The following is an 18166-nucleotide window of genomic DNA, read 5'->3' as shown; positions in this document are numbered from 1 at the left end:
CGGATTTCTTCCTGTCAGAGGGCGAGTCGAGGCTGCCCAAGCGCAGCTCCCACCCTCACTCAGGTGGCCAGCGAGACCAGGCCAGAAAACCCCTGCAGACAAACATCACCTCTCCACTGATCCCGAGCCCCGGACTGCAGCCGGGACCTCCACTTGTGAGCTCCAGCCTACCCTACCCTGCCCTGTCTGCAATGGAGCCATCCGCCCCCTACCCCCACCGCCCCACTTGAGGGCCAGAATGGCCTCTTCTTGCAGGCGCCCTCTAGCCCAACGTCAGCCCAACATGGAGCTTAACTTCCAGTCCTGGGCGCTGAAAGTGCCCCGTTGTTTCTGCTTGCTGGGGGGTCAGAGATTTCTTCCAGCCCCTAAGCAAGCAGAATGAACAGGGAGCTTAACTTTCAGACCTGGGCTCGGAAAGTGCCCCGTTGTTTCTGCTTGCTGAGGGGTCAGAGATTTCTCCCAGCCCCTAAGCAAGCAGAACCAACAGGGAGCTTAACTTTCAGACCTGGGCTCAGAAAGTGCCCTGTTGTTTCTGCTTGCTGAGGGGTCAGAGTTATCTTCCAGCCCCTCAGCAAGCAGAAGCAACAGGGAGCTTAACTTTCAGTCCTGGGCTCAGAAAGTGCCCTGTTGTTTCTGCTTGCTGGGGGGTCAGAGATTTCTTCCGGCCCCTAAGCAAGCAGAAGCAACAGTGTATGACAACGGCAGAATGGAGAAGGATGCAGCCAAGGCACTGGAGGCTGGTTAGGGGCCCCAAGTCAGGGGGCCCTGCCTAGCAGTCAGGGGGCTGTGCCTCCACAGCCCCCCTTGTAGCTATGGGCCTGCTCTAATCTGAAGAGCAAGGTTTGATTCCCTACTCCTCCTCCCCCTTGGAGCCCGCTGGGTGACCTTGGGCCAGTCACAGTTCTCTCTGAACTCTCTCAGCTCCATCTGCCTCACAAGCTCCCGGCTGTGGGGAGAGGAAGGGAAGGCGATTGTAAGCTGCTTTGTGACTCCTTAGGGTGCAGAAAAGCAGGGTATACAAACCAACTGTTCTTCTTCCCCAGATGAGACTCTGCCCAGGGATGGAATTCTAGCAGAAGCTCCTTTGCATATTAGGCCACGTAGCCCGATGTAGCCAATCCTCCGAGAGCTTACAGGGCTCTTTTCTGTAAGCTCCTGGAGGATTGGCTACATCAGAGAGGTGTGGCCTAATATGCAAAGGAGCTCCTGCTAGAATTCCGCCCTTGACTCTGCCATTCTGAACCACGCTGCCTCTCAAAAACAGACCAGTGGCTTAAGAACGGAAGATCCACTGCATTTATAAACATGCGTCTGCCCTTCTTGCCTTAGCCAGTATCGCCACTGGCTCGGTGACCCCCAAGTGGTTGACAAGACCCAAATCTAATTATCTCGGTGTCAGAGAGCTCTGTGGCGTCTTCTCCTGCCGCAGATGATAACTGTGGGCAAGGGCAAATGCAAGTATAAGATACTACTAATTGGCTGGTTCCGGGCATGGCTGGAGGGAAGAACTTACCCTCCGTGTCTCTTCCGTCCCCGGAAGCAGGGAAGGAGAGAAAGAACAGAAATGGCGAGAGAAAGGCACAAGGGGGGTGAACGGTCTGCCCACCTACTCCGTTCCTGACACCCGCTGGGCACGACCCACACGCTTCCGGAAGCTGGGGTTCTTCCGCTCACCTCAGCCCAGACGTGACCGTCTCTCTCTTTTCCACCCCGAGTGGGAGCCTTTCACGAGCTGGTGATTTCCTCGCGGTTCCTGCTAATCTCGTCTTGCTGCGGCCCAGATTGATTCCTCTCTAATCCCCTCACCCAGAGCTGCCACAAGGCCCAGATGGTAGCATCCAGGCCGCCAGCTCTACCGTCTCCCTGACACAGCAGAGTACTGTTGTGTGGCAAAATGGGGCTGGGGGGGGGGGGGTAGGGTTGCCAAGTCCAATTCAAGAAATATCTGGGGACTTTGGGGGTGGAGCCAGGATCAAGGCTGTGACAAGCACAATTGAACTCCAAAGGGAGTTCTGGCCGTCACGTTTAAAGGGACCGCGCACTTTTTAAATGCCTTCCCTCCATTGGAAATAATGAAGGATAGGGGCATCTTCTTTGGGGGCTGATAGAATCGGACCCCCTGGACCAATCGTTTTGAAACTTGGAGGGTGTTTTGAGGAGAGGCACTGGATGGTATGCTGGAAATTTGGTGCCTCTACCTCAAAAAACAGCCCCTCTCAGAGCCCCAGATACCCACGGATCAATTCACCATTATATCCTATGGGAATCGGTCTCCATAGGGAGTAATGACGTGCCCAGCAGACTTCCCCCACACACACACACATTGGGTGGGGGGAAGGCCTCCAAACTGGGGGATCCTCTGCCCCCACCTGGGGATTGGCAAGCCTAACCACGAAAGGACGGCTGCAGGAGCCCTTACGGTTGTGCTTGTCATCCGTCTCGTCGCCTTCGTCATCGGGCTCAATGTCTTCGGCCTGTGTGATCCAATCCAGGTAGCCTTTCAGGTCCTCCTCCATTTGCTGCTTCTCTCGTAGCTTTTGGAAGTCGCCCCGGGCTTTGGCCTTTTCTCGCTCCTTGGAGAATTCTCTGCGGGGGAAGGGGTGGGTCAAATTAGCCACACACACACACACACACACACACACACACACACGGCTGTTGATCAGGGAGCTGGGAACATCTCCTCAGATGTGAAGCTCACCTGCTGTCAATACAGCCTTTGATGCTGGTGGGTCGCCAGTGTCTGGCACAGCCGGAGAGCTCATGAGGCACAGCCGGGAGCGGAGAAGTATGTTTGACATACCCAAACAAGGGATATTGGCTGTTTACATATACTAAACCCATCCGCCACTATATTTTAATGTGTTTTTTTCCCTAATGACAAACTAGAATGATGTATATATTTATGTTACGTGTTAAAAGGTAAATTAGTTGGACAGGAAAAACTTCCGGGAAAGAAATGCCCTCGTTTTGAGCCAGGCTTATTAGCAATAGAATAGTTAACAGACATTCTCGCATTCTGACATGTGACTGTTCTAGTGGTTTCCCATGCTAATACAACCCAGATCAAAGGTTTTCTGAAGTTGTTAATTTTGCTATTGTGCTATTGGATTTGAACTTTATACTGCTTTGCATTCTTAACCACTGCCCACCAGTGGTTAAGAATGCTTTTGTGTGTAAGCTTACATTCTGAATAAAAAATTGTCGGCCTTAAACAGGGGTGGGGAACGTCACGGCCCTCGAGATCATGCAGTCTGGCCCTCAGGGATTGCTGGGCCAAGCCGAGCCACGTGGAATCCTCCCTGGGGCCCAGCTGGCCAGTGAGGATTGTGAGGTGCAGCCGCACTGTGCAGCTGGCCAGCAGGGATCATGGGGCATGGCTAGCTGGCCAGGATTGCTGCGGGGCCTGGAAAAGTCACTGTAACAGTTCAGGTAAGTTACCCCCTCATTTCTTTATTTCCCTTTCTTTCTATTTCTTCCCCCCATTTCTTTGTTTCCCTTAAGTCCCCTTTCTTCCTCTCTTCATTTCCCTTTATTGCCCCTTTCTCTCATTTCTTTATTTCCATTTCTCCCACACATTTTTTATTTCCCTTTCTTCCCCCATTCCCCCCCATTTCTTTATTTCTTTTTCTTCCCCCATTTCTTTATTTGTTTATTTCCCTTTCTTCCCTCCATTTCATTTCCCTTTCTTCCCCCCATTTCTTTCTTTCCCTTTCTCCCTTCCTTCCTCTCTCTTTCTTTCTGTGGAGCCTGAGTGGTGGGCATTGGGAAGGACTGCTGCTGGGATATGTGGGTGCCTTTAAAGGTCTGCTGGGAGCAGCTGCAGTTTCTGCATGAAGGGAAGGGTGGCAGGTGTAGGGGTGGGAGACAGCTACCACCAATTCAATTTACACTTGGTTATCCCAGATAGTGTGGCCCAGGGCTTTTTTTGTAGCAGGAACTCCTTTGCATATTAGACCACACCCTGCTGATGTAGCCAATCCTTCTAGAGCTTACAGGGCTCCTATTACAGGGCCTACTGTAAGCTCTTGGGTGATTGGCTACATCAGCGGTGTGTGGCCTAATATGCAAAAGAGTTCCTGCTACAAAAAAGCCCTGCTGTGGCCTAATATGCTAATGAGTGTGTGACCTAATATGCTCATATTAGGGGATACGGTCTAATATGCTAATGATTCCTGCTGGGTTTTTTCTACAAAAAAAGCCCTGGATCTATGCATTTGCCTAGGGCTGCAGGCCGGGGTGTGTGACGTGTCTGTGCCAAATTAGGTTCTCCCCACATGATTTCAAATAGAAAAAGAATTATTTGCATTAATTTTGCTGGCCTGTATCGTTCTCCCTTAGAGGAGCAGTTTTTTAAGTTGATAATTTTCTATGGCCCGCATATGATGTTATAATTATCCAAATGAACTGGCAGAGACTGACCAAGAGAGAGGTCTTGGGGGTTGCTGTAGATAACTCACTGAAAATGTCAAGACAGTGTGCGATTGCAATTAAAAAGGCCGACACCATGCTGGGAATTATTAGGAAGGGAACTGAAAACAAATCAGTCAGTATCATAATGCCCCTGTATAAATCGATGGTGCGGTCTCGTTTGGAATACTGTGTGCAATTCTGGTCACTGCACCTCAAAAAGGATATTATAGCATTGTAAAAAGTCCAGAAAAGGGCAACTAGAATGATTAAAGGTTTGGAACACTTTCCCTATGAAGAAAGGTTAAAACACTTGGGGCTCTTTAGCTTGGAGAAACATCGACTGTGGGGTGACATGATAGAGGTTGACAAGATAATGCATGGGATGGAGAAAGCAGAGAAAGAAGTTTTTTTCTCCCTTTCTCACAATACAAGAACTCATGAGCATTCAATGAAATTGCTGAGTAGTCGGGTTAGAACGGATAAGAGGAAGTCCTTCTTCACCCAAAGGGTGGTTAATATGTGGAATTCACTGCCACAGGAGGTGGTGGCGGCTACAAGCATAGCCAGCTTCAAGATGGGATTGGATAAAAATATGGAGCAGAGGTCCATCAGTGGCTATTAGCCACAGTATATTATTGGAACTGTCTGGGGCAGTGATGCTCTGTATTCTTGGTGTTTGTGGGGGAGGGGCAAAGTGGAAGGGCTTCTAGACCCACTTGTGAACCTTCTGATGGCACTTGGGTTTTTGTTTTTTTTGGCCACTGTGTGACACAGAGTGCTGGACTGGATGGGCCATTGGCCTGATCCAACATGGCTTCTCATGTTCTTATGTGAGTTCTTATGCAGAGTGTTGGACTGGATGGGCCACTGGCCTGATCCAACATGGCTTCTCTTATGTCCTTATGTGACACAGAGTGTTGGACTGGATGGGCCACTGGCCTGATCCAACATGGCTTCTCTTATGTTCTTATGTGATGCAGAGTGTTGGACTGGATGGGCCACTGGCCTGATCCAACATGGTTTCTCTTATGTGATGCAGAGTGTTGGACTGGATGGGCCACTGGCCTGATCCAACATGGCTTCTCTTATGTTCTTATGTGATGCAGAGTGTTGGACTGGATGGGCCACTGGCCTGATCCAACATGGCTTCTCTTATGTTCTTATGTGATGCAGAGTGTTGGACTGGATGGGCCACTGGCCTGATCCAACATGGCTTCTCTTATGTTCTTATGTGATGCAGAGTGTTGGACTGGATGGGCCACTGGCCTGATCCAACATGGCTTCTCTTATGTTCTTATGTGATGCAGAGTGTTGGACTGGATGGGCCACTGGCCTGATCCAACATGGCTTCTCTTATGTTCTTATGTGATGCAGAGTGTTGGACTGGATGGGCCACTGGCCTGATCCAACATGGCTTCTCTTATGTTCTTAATGACCCTTGGCAGAAAAAAAGTTCCCGACCCCTGCCACAGGCTATAATGGCAAATTGGTCAGTGGGTATCTGGGGCTCTGGGGGGGAGGGCTGTTTGTTGAGGCAGAGGCACCAAATTTGTAGCATAGCAAAAACACCCTCAAAACACCCTCCAAGTTTCAAAAAGATTGGACCAGGGAGTCCAATTCTATGAGCCCCCCCAAAAGGTGCCTCCAATCCTTCATTATTTTCAAAGGAGGGAAGGCATTAAAAGTGTGGAGTTCCTTTAAATGTGATGGCCGAAACTCCCTCTGGAGTGCAATTATGCTTGTCATAACCTTGCTCTGGCTCCACCCCCAAAGGTTCCTGGCTCCACCCCCAAAGTCCCCAGATATTTCTCAAAATGGACCTGGCAACTCTAAAAGGATACCTGTAGTTTGGAGATCAGGTGTAATTCCAGGAGAATCAAACTTACCCACTGAGCACGCCCAAAACCAGGTTGAGCACGAAGAAGGAGCCAAAGATGACGAGGCTGACAAAGTAAATCCATGGCAGCTCATGACCCATCGCGTCCTGCATCTGGGGGAGAGAGAAGGAAGAAGATGTCAGGGAGTGCAAGTACAGGAATTGCTTTGGGGAGATACCCAGGGGCCGTTTTGTAGAAAAATATGTGGTGGAGCTCATTAGCATAACTCATTAGCATGTGCCACGCCCCCCCCCAACCAAAAGCAACCCAATGCAAGAAAGGAGACCCCCGGGCAAGCGAGGCCTGCTTGGGCTGGTTAGAGATCCATCTTGGGCTGGTTAGAGATCCAGCATGGCCAATGGCTGGGGCTGATGGGAGTTGTAGACAAAAAAACATCTGGAGAGCCACTGTTCCCCACCCCTGATCTAACCCAAGCAGGCCTCCCTTGCCTGGGGCTCTCCTGGGCTGCCTCCCCCCAGTCAAAAGGCCAGAAAGCCACCCACTGCCCAAAATCACATAAGAAGGGAAGAAAGGGTGGTGTGGGCTTCTCCAGGGGTTAATGAGGGCTGCTGGGGGTGTGGCAAAGCCCCTGGGGGCTGGCTGGCTGCCCGCTCTCCTAATCCAGGGATTGTTATGCAGCTGCACCTCCTATTCAATGGACAAGGTAGATGGGGAAGAGGAGGGGGAACCCTCAGAAAGGTTCAGGAGCTGCACTCCTGTGAGCTCCTGCTGAATCTGAGGTCTGGAGATACCAGCACTGTTGTTCCCCCACCCCCACCCCCAACGGGCTGGGGATGCCAACTCACCCAGTAAAGGACATCAGTCCAGCCTTCCATGGTGATGCACTGGAAGACGGTCAGCATGGCAAAGAAAAAGTTGTCGAAATTGGTGATGCCCCCATTGGGCCCTTCCCACTTGCCGCGGCACTCGCTGTTGTTCACCGTACACTCCCGGCCGTGCCCGGAGAAGGCGCAGGGAGAAGGGTCTTCCTCGGCTTCCAGCTCTGCAACAGCACAAAAGACTCAGAGGTGGCTGGCAAAAACTGAGGAAGAGGGGCAAGGCTTTGTAAACTGCTTTAAAAGAAAAGAAACATCGAAGAAAGGGGGCAAGGGGGAGAGAAGAGGAGCGAAGAGGAGCGAAGAGGAGGGGAGGGGGGAGAGGAGAGGAGGGGAGAGGAGAGGGAAGGAGATAGAGGAGAGAGGAGGAGAGGGGAGGGAAGGAGAGAGGAAGGAAGGAAGGAAGGAAGGAAGGAAGGAAGGAAGGAAGGAAGGAAGGAAGGAAGGAAGGAAGGAAGGAAGGAAGGAAGGAAGGAAGGAAGGAAGGAAGGAAGGAAGGAAGGAGGGAGGGAGGGAGGGAGGCAATCTATGCAGCCCATTTTTGTGAACATATGCTGAACTCTCCAAAAGCTCTCTCCGTTGAGGTGAGGCATTCAAAAAAGCACAAAAATGGCCTGGGGAAGGACATGGCTCTTTGGTAGAGCCTGTACTTGGCATGCAGAAGGTTCCAGGATCAATCCCCATACACAACACACACCATCTCCAGTTAAAAGATCTGGCATTAAATGATGGGAAAGACCTCTGCCTTAGAACCTGGAGAGCCACGACCCGTCTGAATAGACAAGAGTGACTTTGACGGACCAAGGCTATTTCTTGAGTTGGACTTGGCAACCCTATTCCCTCCCTCCAGCAACGCTACCTGAGCCAATAATGTAGCAGGTCTTGTGCATGCGCCCGATGAACAGCTCCAGGCCGATGATGGCGTAGATGATGATGACGAAGAGGACCAGCAGCGCGATGTGCAAGAGGGGCACCATGGCCTTCATGATGGAGTTCAAGACAATGTGCAGGCCTGGCAGGAGGGGAGGAAAGCAAGGAGTCAACATGCAACACAGCCTCTGCTGGTTCCAGATTCGATTTATTTGCCTCGTTTATCTCCCACCTTTCACCCCACGGAAAGCAGATTACATGGTTCTGCTTTCCTTCACTTTATCTTCACAACAACCCTGTGAGGTAGGTTAAGTTAGGCCAGGGGTGGCCAAACTGCAGCTCGGGAGCCACATGTGGCTCTTTCATGCGGGTTGTGCGGCTCTTGAAGCCCCCGCTGCTCCGTCAGCCAGTTTGGTGAAGGCAGTTGTCTCTTTTCATCTTCTGTTATAGCCCCGTGCCTTTGGAATCAACTTCCGGAGGAAGTACGGGCCCTGCGGAATTTGGACCAATTCCGCAGGGCCTGTAAGACCATTCTTTTCAAGCAGGCTTTTGTAGACGTTGATAGGATGGCTATTTAATCCACCAACGATTTATCTAGTGACCCCTGCCATAATATAAGTGTACAGAATAACATCAGGAAGATCACCGCCGTTTAAACTATGAAACGACCCAGACAGTTGGAACTGGTTTTTAGATCGTTGTTTTAAATTAATGTATAATTTAAATGTTGTTTTAAATCACCTTATATTGTATATTGTATATTGTATAATTTTATTGAACTGTTGTTAGCCGCCCTGAGCCTGCCTAGGCGGGGAGGGCGGGATATAAATAAAATTTATTATTATTATATATTATTCTCCAAGTCAAACCAGCCTGCGGCTTGAAGGACGCATTTGTCAAGATCCCTTGCCATTTTTAATGTTTTACCATCTTGTAGGGCTGCCAAAGTAGCCGGCTCGAGGTTGACTCAGCCTTCCATCCTTCCGAGGTCAGTAAAAGGAGTCCCCAGCTTGCTGGGGTGGGAAGTGCAGATGACCGGGGAAGGCAATGGCAAACCACCCCGTTAAAAAGTCTGCCGTGAAAACGTTGTGAGAGCAACGTCACCCCAGAGTCGGAAACGACTGGTGCTTGCGCAGGGGACCTTTCCTTTTCCTTATGATGTTTATAAGAGCCCTGTAATGTACTGAGTTGCGAGACGGGTTGAAGACAACATGCTTTATTTGGTGGTACATTACAAGAGAGAGAACACGCGGGCCAGGTCCCGCTTATATACATTCCCCGGAACTGCCCCCCAGTCTGACCAGTCCAATCCTGGCCAGTTAAACTTCCCGCCACAGATCTAGATGGGCGGGGCGTCTAGCGAGCTACATCCGGGGACCCGTGGGTTTCCCTGGGTCGGCTCTGTAGCGGTTGCCATGCGGTACATTAGCTTATGTTTCAAGACATAAAAAGCACCGTGGCACAGAGTGTTGAAGCTGCAGTACTGCAGTCCTAAGCTCTGCTCATGACCTGAGATCGATCCCTGGGAGAAGCTGGGTTTTCAGGTAGCCGGCTTGTAATGTACTGAGTGATGAGACGTGTTGAAGGCAACATGCTTTATTAGTGAGTACATCGCAAGGCAACGCGGGCCGGGTCCCGATTATATACATACCCCAGAACAACCCTCAGTCAGGCCATGTCCAATCCTGGCCAGTTAAACTTCCCACCACAGATCTTGATTGGCGGAGCATATTTGCGGAGCAACATCCGGGGACCAGTGGACTTCCACTGGTCACCTCCGTAGCGTCCGCTGTGTTGTAATTTCAGGACTGAAATGCAAGACACAACACGGCTTGAGGTTGACTCAGTTTTCCATCCTTCCGAGGTCAGTCAAATGAGTCCCCAGCTTGCTGAAGGGAAAGTGTAGAGGACTGGGGAAGGCAAGGGCAAACCACCCTGTAAAAAGTCTGTTGCGAAAACGTTGTGAGAGCAACGTCACCCCAGAGTCGGAAATGACTGGTGCTTGCACAGGGGACCTTTCCTTTTCCTTATGCTGTTTATAAGAGCCCCGTGGCACAGAGTGGTAAAGCTGCAGTACTGCAGTCCTAAGCTCTGCTCACAATCTGAGTTTGATCCCCGGCGAAAGCTGGGTTCAGGTAGCCCAGCTCGAGGTCGACTCAGCCTTCCATCCTTCCAAGCTCAGTCAAAAGACTCACCCAGCTTGCTGGGGGAAAGAGTAGATGACTGGGGAAGGCAATGGCAAACTACCCCGTAAAAAGTCTGCCACGAAAACGTTGTGAAAGCAACATCACCCCAGAGTCGGAAACGACTGCAGCTTATGCAGGGGACTACCTCTACCTTTTACAATATTTACAATACAGGGGACCTTTCCTTTCCTTTCCCTTCCTGCCTGCCTTCTTTCCTGCCTGCCTTCCTTCTTTCCTGCGCAGAGTGTTAAAGTTGCAGTACCGCAATCCTAAGCCCTGCTTACAACCTGAGTTCGATCCCCGGCAGAAGCTGGGTTCAGGTAGCCCGGCTCGAGGTTGACTCAGCCTTCCATCCTTCCAAGGTGGGTAAAATGAGTACACATAAGAACATAAGAGAAGCCATTTTGGATCCGGCCAATGGCCCATCCAGTCCACCACTCTGTGTCACATAAGAACATAAGAGAAGCCATGTTGGATCAAGCCAATGGCCCCTCCAGTCCAACACTCTGTGTCACATAAGAACCTAAGAGAAGCCATGATGGATCAGGCCAATGGCCCCTCCAGTCCAACACTCTGTGTCACATAAGAACATATGAGAAGCCATGTTGGATCCAGCCAATGGCCCATCCAGTCCAACAGTCTGTGTCACATAAGAACGTAAGAGAAGCCATGTTGGATCCGGCCAATGGCCCCTCCAATCCAACACTCTGTGTCACAGAAGAACATAAGAGAAGCCATGTTGGATCAGGCCAATGACCCCTCCAGTCCAACACTCTGTGTCACATAAGAACCTAAGAGAAGCCATGATGGATCAGGCCAATGGCCCCTCCAGTCCAACACTCAACCGAATCAGTATTTGAATTTGAATAGAGTGTAGCTTCACGACCGCTGTCTGATTTTTAACGATATGTATATTTATAACAAATGTTGGATTTTAATTATTTAATATGAAATGTTAATTTTAAAGTGTAATTTATTTTTATGTTAGTTTTACATATGTTGTAAGCCGCCCTGAGCCACTCGGTGGGAAGGGCGGGATATAAATCCCAGATAAATAAATAAAAAATAAAAAAATAAATAAACACTCTGTGTCACATAAGAACATAAGAGAAGCCATGATGGATCAGGCCAACGGCCCATCCAGTCCAACACTGTGTCACATAAGAACATAAGAGAAGCCATGTTTGGTCAGGCCAGCCCAATGACCCATCCAGTCCAACACTCTGTGTCACATAAGAGAAGCCATGATGGATTAGGCCAACGGCCCCTCCAGTCCAACACTCTGTGTCACAGAAGAACATAAGAGAAGCCATGTTGGATCAGGCCAATGGCCCCTCCAGTCCAACACTCTGTGTCACAGAAGAACATAAGAGAAGCCATGTTGGATCCGGCCAATGGCCCCTTCAGTCCAACACTCTGTGTCACAAAAGAACATAAGAGAAGTCATGTTGGATCCGGCCAATGGCCCATCCAGTCCAACAGTCTGTGTCACATAAGAACATAAGAGAAGCCATGTTGGATCAGGCCAATGACCCCTCCAGTCCAACATTCTGTGTCACATAAGAACCTAAGAGAAGCCATGATGGATCAGGCCAATGGCCCCTCCAGTCCAACACTCTGTGTCACATAAGAACATAAGAGAAGCCATGATGGATCAGGCCAACGGCCCATCCAGTCCAACACTGTGTCACATAAGAACATAAGAGAAGCCATGTTTGGTCAGGCCAATGACCCATCCAGTCCAACACTCTGTCACATAAGAGAAGCCATGATGGATCAGGCCAACGGCCCCTCCAGTCCAACACTCTGTGTCACATAGGAACATAAGAGAAGCCATGTTGGATCAGGCCAATGTCCCATCCTGTCCAAACCTCTGTGTCACATAAGAGAAGCCATGTTGGATCAGGCCAACGGCCCATCCAGTCCAACATTCTGTGTCACATAAGAACCTAAGAGAAGCCATGATGGATCAGGCCAATGGCCCCTCCAGTCCAACACTCTGTGTCACATAAGAACATAAGAGAAGCCATGATGGATCAGGCCAACGGCCCATCCAGTCCAACACTGTGTCACATAAGAGAAGCCATGTTTGGTCAGGCCAATGACCCATCCAGTCCAACACTCTGTCACATAAGAGAAGCCATGATGGATCAGGCCAACGGCCCCTCCAGTCCAACACTCTGTGTCACATAGGAACATAAGAGAAGCCATGTTGGATCAGGCCAATGGCCCATCCTGTCCAAACCTCTGTGTCACATAAGAGAAGCCATGTTGGATCAGGCCAACGGCCCATCCAGTCCAACACTCTGTGTCACACAGTGGGCAATACACACACACACACTGTGGCTAATAGCCACTGATGGACCTCTGCTCACACCCTCTACAAGTGTCCATGGCAGAGTGAGGATTTGAACTCGAACTTCCCAGATCCTAGTTGAACACTCCAACCCAGACATGTCAAACATGCAGCCCAGGGACCAGGACTGGCTCGTCCAGGGCTCTTATCCGTACCGTGAGCAACTGTGGGGAAACCAGTCTAAATGTGGACTGGAAGGGTCTATATCAGGGTCGCCAAACTGTGACTTGGGGGCCACATGTGGCTCTTTCATACATACTGTGTGGCTCTCAAAGCCCCCACTGCGCCGTTGGCCAGCATGGAGAAAGCATCTCTCTCTTTAAATCACTCCTCCAAGCCAAGCCAGCTGGCATTTAAAGTTGCTTTCCTTCCACCTTTCCCTCCTCATCTATTCCCTTCCTTCCCGCAGCTCTCGGACAATTGACGCTTATGTCTTGCTGCTCTCAGACGTCTGACGTTCATTCTATGTGGCTCTTATGTTAAGTAAGCTTGGCCACCCTTGGGCTATACCTTAGAGAGCCAGATCTACATACCCTCTCCAGGGCCGTTACCAGCCCCCCAGAATTCAGAGTGAAAAGCCCGCACAAAGCAACGGTAACAGTTTCTCACTCAGCCCCCCCCCATTGCGTGCTACCAGGTGCTAAGAGTCTCTACTAGGAGTATGGCCTTTTTTGTAGCAGGAACTCCTTTGCATCTTTGGCCACACACACACCTCCCCCCCCCCCCCGTAGCCAATCTTCCTGGAGCTTACAGCAGACCCTGTACTAAGACCCCTGTGAGCTCTTGGGGGATTGGCTACATCAGGGTGTGTGGCCTAATATGCAAAGAAGTTCCTGCTTCAAAAAAAAAAGCCCTGGCTAGGAGATATCATGTCCTTGGATTCCCGACGTGAACCTCCCTACCAGGGTAGAGCGAGTACTTCATGTGTTACAAACAAAAGAGAAAACAAGCAGGCAAAAGCAGCACAGTGTATACTCCCTCAACATTCCCATTTAGGGCTGCCAAGTTCCTGGGCCGCGTGGAGGTTCCCCTGTCCTGTAGGTTCTCAACCCACCAGCCCACATTGGGCCAGCACGGGGGGTCCTCCCCTGACGTCACCGGCATGTTGGCAGCACTCGTAGTGATGTCATCATGCCGATGACTTTGCGTGCCAGCCACTCGAGAAGCTTCCAGGAAAACTCTTATGGTTTTTCCAGACACTCTAGCAAGCTGGGAGGGGAAACTCTATGGTACCTATTGTACCACAAAGTTTTCCCTCCCAAATTGCTAGAGTGTCCGGGGGAAACCATAGAGTTTCCCCAGAAGCTCCTAGAGCTGCCGGCGTGCAAAGTCACTGGTGCGATGACGTCACTTGCGCGATGATGCCAGAGGCTGCGGGGGACTTGGCATCCCTATTCCCAATACAGTTACAGAGAACATAGAACCCGAGGCCCCAAGAAATATATGGCAAGGCCCCTTGACAGGCAGGTGATATCCTGCAATCCAGTTTGATCAGCCTTACCTGCTCACAGCAAGTGGGGAAATTAAAACCATCCTTTCCTTTCATTGCCTATGGAGAATTTACAAATCTCGACTGAAATCCATCCTGTACCCCCGGAACCTACTGTTATGATTTGTTCTTGAAAACACCCAATGTTCACCCCAGTTTTGACTTAACCATCCACTCCTCGGTTTGACTATCCCTCCCAATAAAAATGTTACGTTGGAATGTGGCAAGTCGGCCTTCCCAGGTTCCTTCTAAGGACATTCGGATATTTTTATCTGCGTATGACATCATATCTGTCCAGAACTCCTGGATGATAGAGGAGACATCCCTATTGTGTCCTCTAGGCTATGAAGTCCGCAAGCTATTGTTACGTCGTTAAAGGTTACTGGAATCGGAAACTGGACAATGAAGTCCAAAATTTTAGCCTTTTTTTTTTTTTACAAGGCAAGTGCTCTGATTCTTTCATTGTCATTTGTTGCCTTTTCCTGCTCTGTGCTGTTCTTTTCGAGATGGGATGACCCAAACAGACACAGTGTCCAAAAAATACAACCGCACCATAGATTCGTATGACAGCGTTATGATACTGGCAGATTTTCTCCCGCTTTCTAGAATGGAATTTGCCTCTCTCTTTTTTAAAACCGCTGCCACCACCATCTGAGAGTTGACCTTTCCGCTGAGTTATTCACCCTGACCCTGCGATCTCTTTCCTGGTTAGTCACAGCCTGCTCAGATCCTATTAGTGTACATTGCTTCATGAGCTCATTTTGATCCTAAGTGGGGGAAAAAAGAGAAGGCCCACGGTCCGGGATACAATTTTTCAAGGTTGCCCCTCAAGCAAAAGAATGTCATCTCATTATCGACAAGAACATCACTCTCTTTTTGACATACTCAAATAGGGATACTGGCTATTTATCTCATTACGTATACTAAACCCATCTTCCACTATATTTTAATGTATTTTTCTTCTAATGGCAAACTATACGTAGGTTACACGTTATAAGGTAAATTAGTTGGATGGGGAAAAACGTCTGAGAAAGAAATGCCCTCTTTTTGGCCCAGGCTTATACAAGAGATAAGAGCCCCGTGGCGCAGAGTGGTAAAGCTGCAGCACTGCAGTCGGAGCCCTCTGCTCACGACCTGAGTTCGATCCCGGCGGAAGCTGGTTCAGGTTGACTCAGCCTTCCATCCTTCCGAGATCAGTAAAATGAGTACCCGGCTTGCTAGGGGGAAAGCGTAGATGACTGGGGAAGGCAATGGCAAACCACCCCGTAAAAAGTCTGCCGTGAAAACGTTGTGAAAGCAACGTCACCCCGGAGTCGAAAACGACTGGTGCTTGCACAGGGGACTACCTTGACCTTTTTTATATACAATAGAGTGATTAGCAAACGTTCTCACATTTGGACATATTACTGTTTTATTGCTTTCTCATACTCGTGCTACCCAGATCAAAGTCTTGCTCAATTTGTTCATGTTACTATTCTGTCGTTGGGTCTTAAATTTGTACCGTTTTGCATTCTAAAAAACTGTCGACCAGCTGTATATAGCCCTGCTCGCTGTATCTGATTCCTCGTCTGATGAAGCGTGCCTGGAGCACACGAAAGCTGACGTTCTGAATAAAACTTCGTTGGTCTTAAAGGTGCCACTTGACTCCTACTTTGTTCTACCGCTTCAGACCGACACGGCTGCCCGCTTGGATCTATCAACATCCCATAATGTCAGCAGGGCCAGCCCTAGATTGTCTGGCACCCTAGCCAAGGCTAGCTTCTGGCAAACCACCCTCCCTGCAGTGATAATGTGACAGAGTCTGGGGGGGGGCAGTGTGTGCCCAATTTGGTGTCCCCTAGAAGGCCAGCGCCGTAGGCAGACACCTAGCTTGCCTAGCGGCAGGGCCGGCCCTGGGCATTGGAACACAAAACTTTCCTTTTTCTAACGGTATTCATCCTAGGATTCTGGGTTCGCAAAAAAAAAATACAGTTAAAAAATACTGGCTCTGATATCTAGTCCTCCCCTTGAGGAAAGCCCGTGTGCAGGCCTCGGATTCAGCGGGAGCTCACAAGAGCGCAGCTCCTGAACCTTTCTGAGGGTTCCCCCTCCTCCTCCCCACCTTGTCCATTGAATAGTAGGTGCAGCTGCATAACAATCCCCGGATGAGCTCCGCCACCTATTTTTCTACAAAGCGACCTCTGCCAGTGTGTATGGGCTGCAGATCTCCAGCTGTTACAGTTGATCTCCAGATGAGAGATGATAGAGAAAGTAGAGAAAGAAGTCCTTTTCTCCCTTTCTCACAATACGAGAACTCAATGAAACTGATGAGTGGTTGGGTTAGAACAGATAGAAGGAAGTCCTTCTTCACCCAAAGGGTGATGAACACATGGAATTCACTGTTGCAGGAGGTGGCAGCTACAAGTGTAGATGGCTTCAAGAGGGGATTGGATAAACATCTGGAGCAGAGGTCCCATCAGTAGCTATTAGCTACAGTGTATTGTTGGAATTCTCTGTCTGGGGCAGTGATCCTCTGTATTCTGGGTGCTTGGGGGGGCACAGTGGGAGGGCTTTTAGTGTCCTGGCTCCACTGATGGCACCTGGGTTTTTTGGCCACTGTGTGACACAGAGTGTTGGACTGGATGGACCATTGGCCTGATCCAACATGGCTTCTCTTATGTGACAGAGTGTTGGACTGGATGGGCCATTGGCCTGATCCAACATGGCTTCTTTTGTGTTCTTATGTGACACAGAGTGTTGGACTGGATGGGCCATTGGCCTGATCCAACATTGGCCTGATCAGGCCATTGGCCTGATCAGTCTGAACTGATCCACTTTGTTCATATGAACAAAGGAAGCTGCCTTCTACTGAATCAGGCCAATAGTCCATCAAGGTCAGTATTGCCTACTCAGACCGGCAGCTGCTCTCCAGGGTCTTCCCCATCACCTGTTGCCTGGTCCTTTTAACTGGAAATGCCAAGGATTGAACCTGCGACTTCTGCATAGAAAGCACATGCTCTTCGCCACTCAGCCGCACACACCCAAGCCACCTTATACTGAATCCAACGCTCAGTACATCAACATAAGAACATAAGAGAAGCCATGTTAGATCAGGCCAATGGCCCATCCAGTCCAACATTCTGTGTCACACAGCGGCCAAATATATATATATATATACACACACACACACACTGTGGCTAATAGCCACTGATGGACCTCTGCTCCATATTTTTATCTAACCCCTTCTTGAAGGTGGCTATGCTTTTGGATGCCACCACCTCCTGTGGCAGTGAATTCCACATGTTAATCACCCTTTGGGTGAAGAAGTACTTCCTTTTATCCGTTTTAACCTGTCTGCTCAGCAATTTCATCGAATGCCCACGAGTTCTTGTATTGTGAGAAAGGGAGAAAAGTACTTCTTTCTCTACTTTCTCCATCCCATGCATTATCTTGTAAACTTCTATCATGTCACCCCTCAGTCGACGTTTCTCCAAGCTAAAGAGCCCTAAGCGTTTCAACCTTTCTTCATAGGGAAGGTGTTCCAGCCCTTTAATCATTTTAGTTGCCCTTTTCTGAACTTTCTCCAATGCTATAATATCCTTTTTGAGGTGCGGCGACCAGAACTGCACACAGTACTCCAAATGAGACCGCACCATCGATTTATACAGAGGCATTATGATACTGGCTGATTTGTTTTCAATTCCCTTCCTAATAATTCCCAGCATGGCGTTGGCCTTTTTTATTGCAAACACACACTGTCTTGACATTTTCAGTGAATTATCTACCATGACCCCAAGATCTCTCTCTTGGTCTGTCTCTGCCAGTTCACACCCCATCAACTTGTATTTGTAGCTGGGATTCTTGGCCCCAATGTGCATTACTTTGCACTTGGCCACATTGAACCGCATCTGCCACGTTGACGCCCACTCACCCAGCCTCAACAGATCCCTTTGGAGTTCCTCACAATCCTCTCTGGTTCTCACCACCCTGAACAATTTAGTGTCATCCGCAAATTTGGCCACTTCACTGCTCACTCCCAACTCTAAATCATTTATGAACAAGTTAAAGAGGATGGGACCCAGTACCGAGCCCTGCGGCACCCCACTGCTTACCGTCCTCCACTGCGAAGACTGCCCATTTATACTCACTCTCTGCTTCCTATT

General features: G+C 49.5%; 1 protein-coding gene across 1 annotated transcript in view; it reads right to left on the bottom strand.

The window, feature by feature from the left end:
* The window catches only part of CACNA1F (calcium voltage-gated channel subunit alpha1 F), a 157796-nt gene that overhangs the window by 113655 nt on the left and 25975 nt on the right, over positions 1-18166 (bottom strand). Inside the window, exons 6-9 of the mRNA XM_060253249.1 lie at positions 7983-8135; positions 7094-7290; positions 6297-6400; positions 2420-2586 (exon numbers count right to left, since the gene is read on the bottom strand). Of these exons, the coding sequence (XP_060109232.1) occupies positions 2420-2586; positions 6297-6400; positions 7094-7290; positions 7983-8135 (621 nt within the window). The remainder of the gene's footprint in view (positions 1-2419; positions 2587-6296; positions 6401-7093; positions 7291-7982; positions 8136-18166) is intronic.

The sequence above is a fragment of the Heteronotia binoei genome, chromosome 13 (genome assembly GCF_032191835.1).
Source record: "Heteronotia binoei isolate CCM8104 ecotype False Entrance Well chromosome 13, APGP_CSIRO_Hbin_v1, whole genome shotgun sequence".
Classification (NCBI taxonomy): domain Eukaryota; kingdom Metazoa; phylum Chordata; class Lepidosauria; order Squamata; family Gekkonidae; genus Heteronotia; species Heteronotia binoei.
Note: the sequence above shows the minus strand (reverse complement) of the source record. Positions and strands in the feature narration are given on the sequence as shown.